The sequence below is a fragment of the Arvicanthis niloticus genome, chromosome 1 (genome assembly GCF_011762505.2).
Source record: "Arvicanthis niloticus isolate mArvNil1 chromosome 1, mArvNil1.pat.X, whole genome shotgun sequence".
Lineage (NCBI taxonomy): Eukaryota > Metazoa > Chordata > Mammalia > Rodentia > Muridae > Arvicanthis > Arvicanthis niloticus.
The window spans coordinates 135,299,463-135,318,426 of record NC_047658.1 but is presented as its reverse complement, the minus strand read 5'-3'; the positions used below and the strand labels follow the sequence as shown (position 1 = coordinate 135,318,426).

General features: G+C 36.8%; 1 protein-coding gene across 7 annotated transcripts in view; it reads left to right on the top strand.

Moving 5' to 3' along the window:
- The window catches only part of Rfx3 (regulatory factor X3), a 239,369-nt gene that overhangs the window by 132,173 nt on the left and 88,232 nt on the right, over positions 1 to 18,964 (top strand). For all 7 annotated transcript variants that reach the window (XM_034523217.2, XM_076918836.1, XM_076918830.1 and 4 more), the window contains one exon: positions 12,624 to 12,882. In XM_034523217.2, coding sequence (XP_034379108.1) covers positions 12,624 to 12,882 — 259 coding nt within the window. The remainder of the gene's footprint in view (positions 1 to 12,623; positions 12,883 to 18,964) is intronic.

The following is an 18,964-nucleotide window of genomic DNA, read 5'->3' as shown; positions in this document are numbered from 1 at the left end:
TGTTTTGATTTGTTTTATGTGAGTCCTTCAGAAAGGTGAATAGAAGTATTTATTGTAAACTGTAGTTTCTGCCTTCATTTGGTTGTGGTAAGAAATGGCCGTGCTTCCCCAGAGCCTTACTGGCTGTACTGACATTGCTTTCAATAGGACTCTCTAGTGTCCCTCATTAGATCCAGAAAGAGCGGCATTGGGGAAAATGAAGTTTATAGATTTTTTTTTTTAATGCGGGGCTGTCACTATTGGTCTGTAGGTAGATAAGAAGTGATTGGAAAAGTATATGAAGGGGTGGATTGTGAATGGGTAGAAATGTGTTTGCATTGAGGCATACAGGTAGAATACCATAGATCTGGAAGTAGAGAGAAGATTTTTGTAGTTCAAGAAAAGGAAAGGCCAAACTTTGAAGTCTTTTCTTTTTCTTTCTTTTTTTTTGTAAGATAGCAATTTTTAAAACACAGCTCAGTAATTTTAAAATGCTAATAAAAATTAAAATTATGGGAAAAAATGAGCAACCAAGAATTGAAAAATAAAATAAAAATAAATGATAACATGAGAATAGCAGCTATTATGTATTTGGTTATTTTTTTCCTCATTATGATGATATAATATTTCCCCTCCCCTGTCATTTGTATTTGTTTGTACAGGTTGGGTAGGACAGAGAGTCTCATTAATTCAGACAGTGTGCCCATGCAGAAGAGAAGAATTTTGTGAGCTTATATTGCTTTCTTTCAGACTCCTCAGGCCAGAGTCTGTTTACTCTGATCCTTTCTGCTCACAGGCAGCAGTAGTGAGTGCTGAGGCAGTGGCAGAACCCTGCTTAGGGTGCAGTTTAATGGTGTATACTGTATGGGCTTTTGGTGTAAGCATCTTGGCAGAGTGGTGCACCCCTAGACTTCTAACTGTATGTATCCATTCACCCAGACTCAGCTTCTAATCCAGCATCTTACCCAGATTTTCACATGTTTTATTTGTTCATTAGTTACTAAATCAGTCCACAATTCCCCCTTAAATTACACCTTAATTACCTGAAAGTAAACACATTTCCCCTGGCCTTCCTTCTCCTCCTTCTCCTTCTCCTTCTCCTTCTCCTTCTCCTTCTCCTTCTCCTTCTCCTTCTCCTTCTCCTTCTCCTTCTCCTTCTCCTTCTCCTTCTCCTTCTCCTTCTCCTTCTTCTCCTTCTCCTCTTCTTCCTCCTCCTTTTCCTCTTCCTCCTCCTTCTCTTCCTCCTCCTCCTTCTCTTCCTTCTCTTCCTCTTCCTCCTCCTCTTCCTCCTCCTTCTCCTTCTCTTCCTCCTCCTCCTCTTCCTCCTCCTCCTCCTTCTCCTCCTTCTCCTTCTCCTCTTCCTCCTCCTCCTCTTCCTCCTTCTCCTCCTCCTTCTCCTCTTCCTCTTCCTCTTCCTCCTTCTCCTCCTCCTTCTCCTCTTCCTCCTCCTCCTCTTCCTCCTCCTACTCCTCCTCCTCCTTCTCCTCTTCCTCCTTCTCCTCCTGCTCTTCTTCCTCCTCCTCCTCTTCCTCCTCCTCCTCTTCCTCCTCCTCTTCCTCCTCCTTCTCCTCTTCCTCCTCCTCCTCTTCCTCCTTCTCCTCCTCCTCCTACTCCTCCTCCTTCTCCTCTTCCTCCTCCTCCTGCTCTTCTTCCTCCTCCTCTTTCTCTTCCTCCTCCTCCTCCTCTTCTTCCTCCTCCTCCTTCTCCTCCTCCTCCCTCTTCATACTTCTCACCTGTTTCAGGTAAGACCTTTGATTACTGGAGGTACCATTATGTTTCTGTGAGTTGAATACATTTTTCTTTGAAATAGCATTTGGGCACATTCTTTTGCCTTTCCAGCTCCTCCCTACCCCAACCGGTCTACAGTGATCCTCCTTATAGGACAGTGTTTCGCTCTGGCTTGGAACTAGCTGCTCTTCCATAATCAGCTTGCCTTCCACTATACAGGCAGCAGCACCTGCTATTTTCCAGCTAGTATCATATGACAAATGTCCTATAGTGATTTTGATACTGAGAAGAAATATCCCTGAACAGGTACTTGCTGTTTGGTTGTTTTATTTGCTCTTATTTAGATCATTGGCATTTATAAAATGTCAATAAGTTTCTGTTATTCTAGTGGATATTCAACTCTCTTCACAGTGCACAGTGTAGCTGTTGCTCACCCATTTGTTAGGTAGGTTCAGAGCCTCTTGAAGCTCTATTTTAACATTTACATCAGTTTAAACTACTGTAGGCCTTTATACCAAATGAAAAAGCTGCTTCTCACTTGAACTGTATTCTCTGAGAAAATAAATATCTTTGTAGAAGCTGCTAGAAGCAGCTGTGCTGTTAGCTGTCATTGCTTCTGACAATGAGTGCTGAGTAGCCACAGAAGATAAGAGTGTGGGTTCATATCTTTCAGGTATGTGTGACAGAAGCTAGGTGGCCAACGAAGGGGGTACTTAGGATAGATGTTAAGAGAGTCTGTCCCAGTCATTCCTCACTTGTGCTGGTTTACATAGTTCAGGGAGTGTTGCTCTACAACTTACAGGGATGTGACTTTGAGCTAGAATGGCAGATAGCCTCTCAGAAACCCTTTATGAATCAATCAAGAACTTGGTCCAAACATTAGTTATTATTGGTAAATGCTGTGCTTGCATTTTTCTGTCCTGAATTCTTTACATTGTCATCTACATTTCATACTGAGCTTTTGCATTTGTTAGTTTGTTTACATGTATGTGAGTATCAAGAATAAACAAAAGGGCACCTTGTGGAAATAGATTGTTTTCCTTTTACCATGTTGGTTTCAGGAATATGAGGCATAGCCTATGACAGCTAAGCCATCTTCTTGGACCCTTTGTTCATATATATATATATATATATATATATGTATATATATACATATATATATATATGTATATGTATATGTATATATACATATATATAAAACCATCCCATGTAATAAATGTAAGTATAATGAATTTATGCATTTGTAAAACTATAGAAAAATATCATTTCTAAAGTTGATTCTTTAAAATTGTAAGAACTGTTTAAGTGCAGAACTGATTCCAAAGAAACTGTCTAGTGCTAACACATATTTTCTGTGGCCACTAGTTCAGTTGATTAGATCATGGCTAATGAGGTCTAGGTCATGAGTTCACTTGCTACAAAGTCCAATTAGCTTTGATCTGTACTGTGTGGGCCTAGATTGCATCTCCAATTCCAAGGATCATGTCACAATGAGCACTTTTGGTCAGGCGAGAAGATGCGCCTTTTAAAACCCCTCATTACTAGCAAATATACATTTTGAATAGGAGTTCTGAAGTATCCCCTTTACACTCAACAAGCAAATACCATTATGTTGCTATGAATTATATTCAAAATTTTAGTGAGTAGATGACTATGAATATTTTGTCTCAGGCATCAAAACAATTATTTTTTCATTATAAGCCATTTGAATCTTTTCATAATTTTATACTGTTGCCATTAGACTGCATACAGTTCATGTATCACATGCCTATCTGAGGTCATTTTTATTCTTAATTTTTATTCAATAGACTTCTAAATGTGTTAGGAAAGCATGATCTTCATTCTTCTGTTGTGTCATGCTGAATTAATAGGCAGTTAGTATTTGATCTTTGACTTAGACCTCAGAGTCCCACTTCTGTCTGATAATAACCACATTTTGTTAATGATACTCCTAGAGGAGAGGGACTCTGATTGTTATCATGAACTTTCAAGCACCCAGCACATGACCCTTCAACCTGTACACTCTTAGGAAGTCTGGTCTCTAAGCCTGTGTTACCAGCACTCTCATTTCATGTAGACAGAATGCACAGGGTCTCACTCAGGAGGTGATGACAGCACTCACGGATGCGTGTAATCACTTATGAGATGTGTAATCATCATAATTTGCTGAAACTAAAGTGTTTACCTGGTTCTTGCTGTGAATATTGACAATTACTGCTAGCATAACAGGCTTAACAGTGTGGGTTAGCAAGTAGGCATGGATTTCAATTGAACAATTGAGACTACTTTACTGTGCTGGGTGTTGACACAGAATCATTGCTTTTGACTCAAGGGAAAGGGTAATAACTCCATTTATTCTTCAGTTTATTTTATTCATGTTCTGGAGGAACCTAAGCTGTATCTCCCAAAGATATTTCCCCCAAATCTAGGCCATAGTTCTCTTTGTGCAGATTCTTAAAACTTATAATTTCTAGTCATCTGTGTTACTATGATTGAACTAGCTGAGGGATCTCTCATACCACAAGCAGAGAGTTTTTTTGCAGTCATAATATTGGTTAGTAAGAAATCAGATCTTCAAAATAGAAGTATTTTTCTGCTTTGTTCCTTCCTCTTTTGACTTCTACCCTCCCCCACAATTGTGCACCATACTTTTCAGAGTGGAAAGAATATTGTAATCTAAACTATGGCAAAATTAAGAAGTCTGTTTTATAATGACTTTTTTCTAAGTAAGCCATAAATGAAAATTGTCTATGTTTAGAGGTAATCAGTTTTTAAGATGTAAAGGCTTCTGTTGTTTGCATAGCTGTGAAGTCTATGGACTGACTTTCACTCAGTTCTTCTTGGTGAGATTGTACATTTGTCATCAACTAAAGGAAGACATTTCCCAAACCATCTTCTACAAAGTATAAGTCTCTTAAAAGTATACTGTGCTTACACATATGGAGAAAAACTTGTAACAGTCTTCATCGAGATCACGAATTCCTAATAGAGCTATTGAGGTTTTAAAAGTCATATATTTAGGAGAAAAGAAAGTCATTGTTTAGGAAAGAAACTCAGTATTTCCAAAACTTTTACACAGTATACTTTGGAAGATGACTCTTGACATTTGTAATTTATTCAAAATCCATAAGCATGCGAACAGAATGGGACTCAATTTTCTAAGCATCATCTCTTGAAACTCCTATGGTTAGTACATTTTCTAAAGGCCCCACTTACCTCTCCCATCTACTTCAAATGATTAATAGGAAACCACTCCAAGTTATTCTTTTCCTCTTTAAGTAACACAGCCAAATTTCAGAATTTGTGGGTGAAATTAGGTTTTATTATCTTTTATAATCCTCTTTCCTTAGAAGAAATGAGTGCATGGAATTTCTGTAACTAAGGGGAGAAGATACTTTCTTCATTTGTGCTTCTGCCGATGCATAATCTAAGCCGTGCAGGAGCTAGTGTGAACATCCACTTCCCATTCAGAGCTCACCAGCTCACTGGTTCCATAGGAAATCTTCCTGGAGGGAGAAATGGCTCTTCTTGTATGAGAAGAGCTTGGATTTCTCTTCACAATTAGAGAAAGGCTTCTGGTGTTATCTACATAAAAACTGCCATCTCTCCAAAGATAAAAGACATTCAGATACAGCTGCGTAGAATGTCAGAGTTGGAAAGATTGAGATCATTGCTTCCCATCCATTTTACAGACAAATAAACTGAAGCTCAGCTGGTTGGAAGCCATGTGTCTCCTCTGCAGTGTGCAGTGCTTTTCAGTGATCTACAGATACTATTTTGAATGCCTATTTATAAATTTTTTCTTTTCTTTCTCTTTTTTCTTTCTCTTTTTTCTTTCCTTCTCTTTCTTTCTTTCTTTCTTTCTTTCTTTCTTTCTTTCTTTCTTTCTTTCTTTCTTTCTTTCTTTCTTTCCTTGCTTCCTTCCTTCCTTCCTTCCTTCCTTCCTTCCTTCCTTCTCTTTTCTTTTCTTTTCTTTTCTTTTCTTTTCTTTTCTTTTCTTTTCTTTCCTTAATTTACTTCCATAATCTTGTTGAATTTTATAATGGCAAGCTTATTATTTGCATGATATTCAAAACCTTGATACAATGCAAAGTACATAATTTAGAGATACTGTATTATAGACTTATACATGAGGCACTAGAACCTGGAAAATGGAATAAAAATGGTTAAACCTTAGCTCAATTGGCTTAGTCATTCTAATGAATAAACAAGTAGAGAATATTCAGAGTCATGCGTAACCATGGTATATGCCAAGGCATGATGAGATTCAAGCAGCATTAATTAACTAAATTAAAAAGGTCGATAAGACTCCTGGCGTTTATGTAGAACCATAGATTGAGTTCTGAAGAAGCTTCTGCCATTAAACACACACACACACACACATACACAGACACACACACATAGACACAAACACAGACGCACACACAGACACACACACACACATAGACACACACACATAGACACACACACACACACACACACACACACACACACATCCGTGCTTCTGCATTCATTACTGGGTACATATGAGAATAATAGCAAAGGTTTGCTTTAGCTGTAGAAATCATATGATGAGTCATTTTCACGACGTTTAGCCTTTGGCATTTTGTCTGAAACAAACAGTATGGACACAGGACATCTTTCTAATGTGCACAGATATGCTAAAGTACCTAGCAATTCTTGTCTTTCAGGAAAGTTCAGTCAAGAAATAGACACCTGACAGACCATAACTGAGACGTTTCCTTGGATGTGTTTAGGAGATTTCTGAGGAAAGTAATATTGAAGCAAGAAATGAAGGAGAAAAAATGAAAGATTCATTCAATGTTTATAGTAGGAAAAACTGAATGTGGTACCTGAAGAGCCACTGTTTCTAGTACAGAAGGAATATTTGCTTTTCTCTTGGTATTTTTAAAAAAATCATTCTTCAGTGCTAAGTGTGATGACACATGCCTGTCTGGCATGTGAGAGGCTGAGATTGGAGGATCTTGGGTCCAGTTCAGGCCTAGACTATGCTGTGAGACATAGTCTCATAAACACCAAAGTCACACAAACCAAATAGTAGTGGTGGTGGTGATGCTGGTGGTGGTGGTGGTGGTGATGATGATGATGATGATGATATATTCTAGGTTCTAATTTAGGAGATTAATTAGTAAGACTTGTAGGTGTTACTTGTGTGTTACTTTGGTTTCATTTGGGCTCTCGAGATACCATTTAAGAAGGTAATGTTTGCTTCTCAAAGATTAAAAGCAATGTGAGGATATTATAGCCTACTTCTAGTATCAGCCCAGTATTTTAAAGTCATATATATATATATATAAACACACATACATACACACACTCACATACACACACTCACACACATGTATATATACATACATATGTATGTATATATGTACATATGTATAATTGTATAATTATATCAAAATCAAATTTAGACAATTCATGTCCATCCTTTCCTAATTGTGTGGATTTTTTTTATAGTCACTTAGACATGACATGTCTTAACTACTATGTGTCTGTGAAATAGCTAAGCCAGCCTTATGGTCCATGCATGGTGCTCTGTAACTTTGGTATGCTCTTTGGTGCTTGCTCCCTTCTCTTGTTCTGTGGCTATTTTCTAGCCCATGAATCATCCCCAGATAGAAGAAAATGTGACAACTAAAGTAATTTGCTTTTCCCAACCTTGTTTTCATGCTGATCTGAGGGTTATGTAGACTTCATGTATTTATTTGCAGTGCACGTTTCTTACTGGTGTCTATTGAGAATTTCATGAAGAAGGCATACCTGAAAGATAGACTGACTCTTGTCCATTGATACATTTTTTCTTAAGCTCTGGAAACAATGTCCACGTTCATAGAACTAATGGAATTAACACATGCTTCACTGTATTCTCTTCCCTGCCTCTGGCTGCTCTACCAGCCCTTCTTCAGCATTGAGGGTCCTCCTCTGAGTAAAAAGAGTTGTGACTGAGGAAATGCAGTCCTAAATACAATGAGACAATCTAAGAACCCGTTACTATCCTTTAGAATGGTTCCTTCTTAGTTATTCATAGATAGAATTTTTTGTGTATTAAATCATAAGTTCTTTCCATAACATTCAGAACATGAGCTGATTTTGAGTATTAAATTTTTGATTCATAAGTGTTTAATTTTAGACAAATTCTTTGAACTGATTCAAATTGTATTTATTCAGATTATGTGTGATACATGAATTCTATCAGTCAAAGAATCACCATACAAATGAAAGAATTCATGAAAGTGTAGATAGTAACTTTTATTTACCACTTGTAAACTTGGAAGCTTACAGCTGAATAAACTCACCCCTTTTTTGTTCTGTTTGAACTCTGGCTGCTCACCTCAGCTTTTCTGGCTCAATATCCTTTCCAAGCTGACTGATTCCATCTGGCTTCTCTAGGCTTCTCATTGAACACCTATCTCTGTAAAACTGTCCCAGTAAAATTGTCTCCTTTTTTTCTGCCTGACTCTTAAGTCACCTCTTTACTGTACTTATGAGAGTTGGGCATATCCTTATCTCTGACTCATTCTGTCAAAACTTTTTCTGATTTGTCATTTTGTTTGCCCCTCAATTAGATGTCATTCTCAAACATGGCTACTTCCATCTACAAACTAACCTTAGTTTCATTGTTTGGGATTAAAGGTGTATACTAAGTACTTGTCTATATTCCAGCCAGATAATACTGTAACTCCATATCTGTTCTCCTGCCAAATCATATGGATCTAAAAGGTTTTTGGATATGATCCCTTGCCAGAGCAGCCTTGTTGCTAGGTTAAAATTCCTCTACAACAAGTATGTAGAGTGTGTTGTATAGTAAATAGTCAACAACCATGAGCTATCTTTAGCTGTTACTATGTCTGTAATTTGGAAAACATCTACATAGGGGGCATACTCACTTATCAGTCTTGGACTCTTGAAAGAGAAACAGAACCATGTCTTGATTGTGTCAGTATTTATTGTCCTGTATGTTTTTATAACAACTCATTTGACTATAACTTACACCAGCATCAGGTTGTCTTAATTTATGAATTATTAAATGAGGCTGTTTTTATTCAGTGGACATAAATTAACATGAACTTCTCTTTCTTTTAATACAAACGTGAAATCAACATGACTATCTTTATTTTATTAAATATAGAAGACTTCTCGTTTGGGAAATTAGCAATGATAAGAATTTTACATATAATTTAAATGGCATTTTTAGTTTTTTAAAAATATTCTTTGCAAACAGATACTGATTGTACATAGCTTCTTGGTTAGGGATACAAGCCTGTGCCCACTTCCCCGTCTCATTGCTGGGCCCACATCTGGTATGTACATGTACAGGCCCCATGAGTGCTGACACAGTCTCTGAGTTCATATGTGCATCAGTCCTGTTGTGTCTGGAAAACACTGTTTCCTTGGAGTCACACCCCACCCCCACCCTGGCTCTTATGGTCTTTCCACTTTCTCTTCCGTACAGATGACTGGGCCCTGTGGGAAGGGTTTGATGAATACATTGTATGTAGTGCTGAGTGATCCAAAGCATCTCACTCTGTATTTTATCCAGTCTCATCTTAGTTCCCATCAACTACAAGGAGCTTCTCTGGTGATGGCTGATTGAGACACTAACCTATGCTTATAGCAGAATGTCATTAGGAGTCATGAAAATTATCTTTCTATAATTTATATGAATTGCAAGTATTGTGATGGGTTAAAATTTGTCATTGAAAATTTAAGTCTTAGCTTCACAATTTTTCATGATTAACAAAATACTAAAAGTTGTTTATTGAAATTTATAAAGCTGGATATTATGGCCAGTAGAAATTGTGTTTTAAGTTACTGACTATTCATTATGATTACTATGTATAGTGACTGCATTGTGTTTGGATTATAGATAGAAGTTAGGTACGATTTCATGTGAGTACAGATATATAATTAAATTAGCAGTTAGTTTTTTTGGAAGCTGTATTTTAGCAGTGCAAAGTGGTTGTGGTAAGCAAAGATGCAGAAAATAAATCTGAGAGGAGGTGCTTACACTGAACTTTTAAGGGTGATTAGGACAAAGAAAGAGATTTGGGAGAAATAAGAAAGCTCTCCAAGCAAGGCAAAAATGGTGGAGAAAATGGTACTTTCTGGAGGAAAAGGATGGCATTGTGCTGTTATTGAAGTAAGCATTTAAGAACATGACCATTACTGAGTTCTGACCTAATGTGAAAACCAATCCTGGTGCTGACTGTAAGGTTTTGAGCAGTGTTTGAAGGCAAAGAAGACTTTTGAAAGCAGTAATCATGGCAAGATTTTTTAGTAAAATTTTGTTTCCATATTTACATTTTAGAAAAATGGCAACAAAATTGGAGGAAAATTGGCAGAGATCCAGGTTTGAAGAAGGAAAACCAGTTAGAAAGCAGCTATGATAAAGCATTGTAAAGTAAGGACTATGAAGATGAGAAAGCATATTGCAGAATTCCATGTTTTATTTAAAAGAAAATGCTTCGGATTTACTGGCTTATATCAGTGTTAAAGAAGTATTAGTTATGATGTCAAAAACTGCAGTTGTAGATGCTGTTTCTGCCCTGAAGACGGGCATAAAAGAACAAGAACCTTTGAGGGTGCTTAATAGCATAGATTTTTCTCTTTTCTTTGTTCCTTTTATTGAAAATAGAGTCTTTTCTCATATAATATATCCTAATTACAGTTTCTACTCCCTCTCCTTCTCCCAATTGCTCACCTCCGCCCTTTGCTCTGGATCCAGTCTCTTCTTGTCTCTCATTAAAAAAATAAAAAAGGTCAGGCTTCTAAAAGATCATAACCAAACAACAAAATAAAGTATTAGATAAAGCTAAGAGCAGCAGGTTGACAACCCAACAGAATGAAAAGGCCCCCAAGAGTGGGCACAAGAATCAGGGACCCACTCATCACACCCTAGGGAGTCCCATTAAAAAAAAAAAAAAAAAGAACTAAGCTGAAAGCTATAATATATACGCAGAAGACCTGGTGCAGGCCTGTGTCAGCTCTGTGGTGCTGCCTCAGTCTCTTGAGTTCAAATGAGCCTTGCTCAGTTGATTCAGAGATCCTGGTTCTCCTGGTGTCTTTCATCCCCTCTGGCTCTTACATTCTTTCTATCTCCTCTTTATCTGTGTTCCCTGAGCTCTCTGGGAAGGGATTTGATGAAGACACTCCATTTAGTGCTGTGTGTTCCAAGGACTCTCTATGTGCAATGTCTGGCTATGGGTATCTGCATCTGTTCTCATCTACTACAGGGGAAGGTCTCCCTGATAACAACTGAATGAAGTATAGATCTATGAGTGCAGCAAAATATCATTAGGAGTCATTTTATTGATCCATTTTTAGGGCCTTTTCTTAAGTCTCTGGGCTATGTAGTCTCTGGTTCTTGGTCGCCCAAGCAGTGTTGGGTATGGGTTCTGTCTCATAGAGTGGGCTGCAAGTCAAATAAGACATTGGTTGGCTCCTCTCACGAGTTCTTATAATGCAGACAGGACTATTTGTAGGAAAAAGGTTTTATAGCTGGGTTGGTGTTTACATTTTTCATTTTCTAGCCTGCAGAGTTCCTTCCCACACCAAAGACAGAACACAGAGGTCAAGACTCCATGGAGGCACCAGCTCCACAGCTCCATGTTCAATGAGTTGTGTGGGTGTTTAGAATAACTGTTGACTATTAGAAACTCAGATGTTAAAGTTCTAAAATTAGAACTTGAAAATAAAGTTTCCTAGGTCTAGATAGCTCACCGTGAGCACATGCGTGTCATGTAGTATATGGTAAACACCTATGGTTTAAATTAACAAGAAAAGCAGAAACCACAAAAACTAGCATATTGAACAAGGCAGGAATATGGAGATTAGAAAAGGGGTGTGAGTGTGAGCAGTGAATGCAGAGAGTGGAAATGATTGCCACAGAAATCAAAGCACTGAACTAGTTGACACCAAAAGTAGTTGATGCCTACCCAACAGTCAGTGTTGGCCACAGCAGGGAAGAGCAGGAACTGGAAATGCTGGTTTATCCTTTGAAGTTTTAAAGATATAAGCATGTGAAGTGTTTGTGTCTGCACATTTTTATATTTCTGTATTTTATAACGTCTTGTGAGCTTTTACATATTACAAAATATAAAGAAATGTAAAGGTATCTTATAATGTAAGATGTCATCAACTGAAAGTAAAAAAAATCAGATAAGCTTAATCAGAACAGACCAAGAAGAAAAGGGCAACACGGAGTGGTCACAGTGTCATTCTGCAGATAGGTCAAAGGAGACAAGGGCTGACAGGAGCCTTTAGCCTGGTATTTACATTTGGTCACAAGTGACCTTATTAAAAGCCATTTCACTGAAAGGCTAAGGTCCCAGGCTTGACTGGACTTTTTGGGAAGTACATGAAGAGCAGCACAGTCGTTATCTAAGGAGAAAGAGTGATAGAGATGCCCAGTGTGTCAGCTCCAGGTCCTTCTGCGCTAAGGAAGGAATCCACAGACACTTCTTCAGATAGGAGGGATAATCACTAGTCATCCAGGGATGCCAGGTGGCCTCAGAGGTGGACTGTCAGCCTGGTTGCAGACCCTAGTCTTCCTAACACTACTGCATACCTGAGGTTTCAAATGAAAGGAAGGAATTTGCTTAACAGACTTCTTGCAGAGATTTGACCTATTCTTAGTTGGAAATGTGCTCCTATAGTGGGTAAAGTGCACTGTTGTACAAAACCAAGTTAAGGTTCTCTTTTAAGAAACAGACATTTAATTTGAAAAGTCTATCCAACCATTGGTAGGAATAATATTTCACAGAAAAATATGAATTTTAACAGGATTCAGAGGCTATACATTATTGATGTATTTTAAAATATATTTGTATTAAAGAGAACAATCATAATATAAAGAAACTAACAAATTTCTTTTTTGTTTTCTTTTTCTAAAGCCGAACAACAACTTATCCCTACACAGAAACACAGATGTATAGCCAAAACACTGGAGGAAATTACTTTGATACTCAAGGAAGTTCTGCACAGGTGACAACCGTGGTGTCCTCCCACAGTATGGTGGGTACTGGTGGGATTCAGATGGGCGTCACAGGAGGCCAGCTCATCAGCAGCTCGGGAGGAACCTATCTCATTGGCAATTCAATGGAGAATTCTGGTCATTCAGTGACACACACAACCCGGGCCTCCCCAGCGACAGTAAGTGTTTAAGTTTTTATTTACACTAGCTTCTGTAGCTTCTATTGTACTGTTTTTCTCTATGGAGAAAAACAAATCACATAAATTTGAGTTGTGTGAAGCAGTTTTCCCATCCTGGCATGATAGAAGATGTAACTGGTAGCATTATGAAAACAGCATTACTGACAAGTATGCCCCCATCTTAGATTTAGATAAATGAGTTTTTCTAATGCAAATACTGACTAGGTTGTGCTTGGTGCTCATGCCTGGAGTTTTAGCACACAGAGATCAAGGTAAGACAATTGCTGTGATTCAAGGCCAGCCTGAATTATATACCACCTGTGATATATTTTATTTAATACATTAAAAAAACCCAAAAAATCCTGGTTTTCTTTTACAACAGAAAGCCACGTGTGCTTGATTTACCTATTGATAATAGTACTTATCTTAAAACAATTGTGTGGATACATTGGATACATGCCTGTCAGTCATCCTAGCTCATGGGGTATGAGGATCGGGAGTTAAAGGCCGACTGAGCTATGTCATGTGCCCTGTCAGAAAAACATGTTGCCATGTGCATTTACTCTCTGGTCACAAAGCAAGCCTCTGGGAAGCACTGATACCAGGTAATTCCCACGTGAGACACGTGTGTTGGTGATGATCACAGGATGAGCAAATGGTAGCGTGAGGCTACATCTTCTCATAGCACTTTTCAAGTATTTAAATTTAAATATGCATTTTGACACAGAAGGATGGCATGTCAGTATGAGAGTATTAATTTATTGAAATGCTGTCAGAAATATAGAAAGTTATGTGCCACTTGATACCATCAAGCTGTAACTTCACTATGCATAAAAAAGGAGTGCTCATCTGAGACAGCTAGCAATGACATCGACTTCTGCTTGAGCTATGTGAACTTGTCCTGCTGGTAGGACCAGGGATGTAGTTCAGTGACATGACTGTGGGCCTGAGTTCTATCCTACCTTAGCACAGAAGTGGGCATGTAGTGCTGGGGATCTGAGTGGAGTCTACATACTTTCTCATCATGTCTCCATGAAGCTTGTTCTTGAAATGAAGGAAGGGTGTGGTGAGCTGGGGAGAGAATAGTAGCAATGTGAGGCTTAGACTTTTCACTCTGTGAGTTTCTTCATGATGTTCTATGCGCACTGTAATAATGATGCTTTCATCATTATTGTTGCCCTTTTCCTAATCAAGTTTTAAATCACTACTCTTAATTCAGTGTTTTCCTAACATTAGAACAGCTGTTCGCAATGTAAAGGGTTTTTTCTTTTTATTATTTTTAGCCAATATCAGATTAAATGGAGAGATACTTGAAGCAGTCCCACTATTTTCTACAGATTTTAAAAGTGCTTTCTATATATATTGTCCCTTGCTTCTAATAGTTTTACAATTCTAAATTTTCAGTCATACAAATATTTATATTGAGTGCAAACTAAAGTAAGTTGCCACTTCAGCCATATGCTTTCTAGCCATGCCACTGTATCAACAAGACAAAGTATCATACTAAAGAACTAGGAAATATAGACAAAACACTACATTTATATTTATCACAAAAGGAAAATGTCCCCAGCAGCTAACAGCATGCCTATTCAGATATATGTCAGATGTCATCTGCAGTGGTACAGGAGTCCCTGCCATTTCTCAAGCCCTGTGTTCTGTCTCTTCTTTGCTTCACCCATTCTCCTACTGATGTGCCCTCCTGGGACCCAGTCCCTTCCTGCTCATCTCTTGGAGCCATTTCTGTTTGCCTTCATGCCAGGTTTAGCTACCTAAATATCCCCAGTAACAACACGATTAATGAATGCTTACTTCATTTATAAGCTCTGCTGCTAAATTATGTAAATATTATATTTTGGGTCATTTTAGTATGTAGTTATAGATACTAAAAAGAAAAACTCTTATCTTAGTTTTTCTATACAGAGTATGCAAGATGTTACTCCTAGAATTTCCACTGTACAACTCTGGAAGAGTTTATTGTTATATCTGTTTGTCAATCAAACCTTTTCACATTAATACTTCCTTTAAAACAAAAAGCATATAAAAATTGACTATGAAGATAAATTTTGTATCTGTGGGCTCTCATTGAAATTCATATGACAGTTATCTGTCTATTTAAACCTATCTGTATGCATCTGCCAGTGTTTACCATGTTTCCTTAAATTTATTACCGAGCTACGTATTTGATTTGCATTCCACTTCAGTAATGCTGCACATATTAGCTCAAATCACAATGTGATTTCTCTTGTCATTTTACACTTTTATTTTAGTAGAGCACATTAGCAAAATTTAAGTGTTCCTTAGCCCTTGAGCTTTCCATAGTAGTCTCCTCTTGCCAAATGCTGAAAACAATACATTTTTCATTGTTTTGATTCTTAGAAATCAGGCATGCTTTTAGTAGGTGCTGAGTCACCAAATGACTTTCTTGCTGTCATGTGTGTTTTTTTTTTTTTCCTTCAGTCACCGTATAACCTTAGAAAAGCATGTCTGTGAACAGTGTTTGGCAGCTTGTTGTTGGTTGAGATTCAAGTGTGTCTCTCTTCTACAATGAGGCATATGCTCTATGCCACTTAGGTTCAGTTGTTTCTGGCTGGTCTTACATTTGTAATGTGTAGTGTAAATAATGTAACTGACTGCAGGAATCTCTGATGTTTTAGCCCAAATACTGACTGCAGAAGATAGAGTCACCTCTCTACATCTATGTATTTCACTGGTGTGGATTCAACTAATCTTACAGAAAATACTTGTGAAAAATTGTGGTAAACATGTACAAAATTTTTGTTTGTGATTGTCCCCCCAAATGGTATAGTATACTTACTATTTTTCTAGCATATTTATGTTGTTTTACATATTATAAGTAGTCCAGAGATGATATAAATGATCTGGCATTCAAGATAGTTCAGCAGGGAAAAGTATATCCCACCACACCTGATGGCCTGCATTCATTCTTCAGGAGTCACGTGGAGAAAAGAGAAAATGGACTCTCAAAAGTTGCCCTCTTACTTCCACATGTGTACACACACACACACACACACACACACACACAGAGAGAGAGAGAGAGAGAGAGAGAGAGAGAGACAGAGAGAGAGAGAGACAGAGAGAGAGAGAGACCTCTTTTTATTTTTTTAAAAAAAGTATACAGAGTGTTGTGGTAGACTATATAAAACTATTACCATATCTTTATATAAGGATATCTGGTATTTGATGAACATCATGGAAACAAGGGACAACCATGGACAACTGTGCCATTACTGAACAGCAAAGCAGCAAGTATTCATCATCAACCCACTCCATTCCATTGATATGAAATCATTCAAATCATTTAAGACACTTGGGAAGATGAACCGAACACCGTGACTCATTTCCTTGCTAGCAGTTATCTACCTTGGTCCTCAGCATGACTTCATTGATAATGCTTTTACACAATTTAGTTGTGTCTGTACAGAAATTCTTATTTAAAATTATTGGGAATAACACCACATTCTAAGAAAAGTTTAATATATAAATAGCTTCTTATGGCATGCTAATGAAGGATGACGATTGGACATAAAGATGACAGCAAAGACCTTCTCCTGGGATACTTTGCTGCCCAGATGAGAAACTGTTATTGGAATAATTTTTGCTCTACTATAGTCATCTCTAGGTTATCAGTAGAATTTTTATTTCAAGTACAATTACTATTGCTTTATAACTTTAGATGGAAAAAGCTTTAATAGGGTGATTTAATAGTTCATATTTGGCTTGTGATAATGATAATGAATTTCATATTATGGTACAAACTATTAATCTTCCTATTAGTTGAACATATTAGTGTTCCTTTTACTTTACCATGTAGTCAATAGAGCCCATATTCTTATAAATTATGTATGTGTATGTCTCTATATGTACATATATATTCTTAATAAGACTTCTAAGAAATATTAATGGTTTTGTTGTGGTCCAGCTAAGTTGCAATGTGCATAAGTGTTTTAGTTTTTATTCAATTTAAATTAGGAATCCCTTGTTGGTATTTCATAGACCTTAAGGTTTGGGAGCTGGTTGTTGTCGTGAGTCTGGACTTACTGCAGTCCTGCCCTCTGACTGTATCACATTTTTTCTACATTTTATTTGAAATTCTTGTTTTTATTTTTCAGATTCATTTTATTTTATATGTGTATGAATATTTAGCCTGTGCCCACGGGAGTCAGAGAGGGTATTGGGTCCTGATGCTGAAGTTACACATGGTTGGGAGCCACCATGTGGCCATAGGGAATTGAATCTGCGTTCTTAACCATTGAGCCATCACTCCACCTTTGTTTTTATTTTTAGTTAGCATCTTCATTTATAGAACTTTGAACTGTGATAGTGAAACAGTTTTCATTTGTAGAACAAAAAGTCGTCAATACAGTGATATTTTTGTGCCCACCAAAGCATATTTTATTTTATGCTTTTCCAAACAGTAAATAGCAATATGTTTTAAATAGCTTAATCATTCCTTTGTTAAGCAATTTTTGTGTTTTATAATCAGTATTGCTTTTATTCTTCTTAACTAGATACTATTATTCCATTAAGCATTTTAAGACTTTGATATAAAATTTTAGGATTATGTGTAATAATATTTATATACATTTAAAGTTTTTGGCAAAATTAGATCCTGTCAAAAAGCATGAGGAAAATATTTGGAATATAATGTTATATATGTTATATATATAAATATATATATATGATGTAAAATATAATATACCTTAACCATTTGAAGGAAACTTCAGTTGTTATCTATTACTATGTGATAAAATTTAGATTAACTCATATAATTTGGAGAAATCTAAGGGTTCATTTTAAAATTGTAGGTGCTCTTTTTCCCCTGGGCTTTAAGTGTCTGTGAATCCAGTGTAATGTATGCTCTTTCCAAAACAATAAGTATTTTTAACTTCCCAGAAAATTTGCCTTTTTTCCTCGTGAATATTTCAAAATTTCATTTAAATTTTATATGAATTATTCAAATTGTACATTGCAAAGGTTAAATAACATGCCTGCTATGACTACCTCTCACCTCTCATCTCTGTCTTCTCAGAAGCAGTCAGTGCTACCAAGTCTTTCATTCTAGAAATATTTCAGTAAATTCACAAGCAGAATAATTGATCATTTTTTCACACAAATGACAAAAAAATAATTTCTTTTTTGCCTCCAACAATGACTTTTTCCTCTAACAAGAACCTATTCATATCACTGTATAGATGGCTTTCTTTTATTTTATGAAAATAGTTACATTAAACATAGCCAATTGGTCTATTTATCTTGCCTATGGGAAGATATTTAATGGTGGTCTTTGGGCCATAGCTGTATATTTTATAGTTATATAAAACAATGTAGTCACATAACATGGAAATTGCATTGATTATGTAAGGCTAAGCTAGGGGAAGATAATTTTAAAATTTGGAATATGAATAAACGTATATGTCAGACTTTTTACTACATGAAAATGATTTAGTGTTTCAACTAGCATAAGTGTTTGAGAAAACAGTACTTATGAGCAAAAGCACATATGATCTTAGCATTTCTTGTTAAGATCAAACTGAGCCCTCAAGTGAAACTTTCAGACGGAATACCAGGAATCTTCTGCTTTCAGCACAAAATCATAAATTGACTGGCGCTCTGGAACCTCTTTTTAAAGTACTTAATAAAGTGGGACTTAGACAGGTCTGCAGTCTCTGTCTCTATATCTCTATTCTATTCATCTGTCAGTCAGTTACAGCAGCTCCAGCCTCAAGCCGGTGAGAACTAGAGGTAGTAATTTCATGTTTAAGGTTTAGGACATTTCTGTCCACAAATATTGATAAACCAGAAGTTTAAGACAAACCGAATGGTGTGCCTCCAGTCTTCTGTGCAGACAGAATTTTCCTGAATTGAGAGAAGAGTTTATAGTAATGACTAGTATTTAGAGGGGATATATTTTGTATTGGTGCAGCATTTCAAAAGCATAAATATATCATAATGTTCCAGAAATAGCTTCATTTTACTTATAGAAACTCTGCATTCAGGAGATTAATTAAAGCTTATAAATAGGAAGATACATTGTGTCTCTTATACCCACTTGTATTGTTTT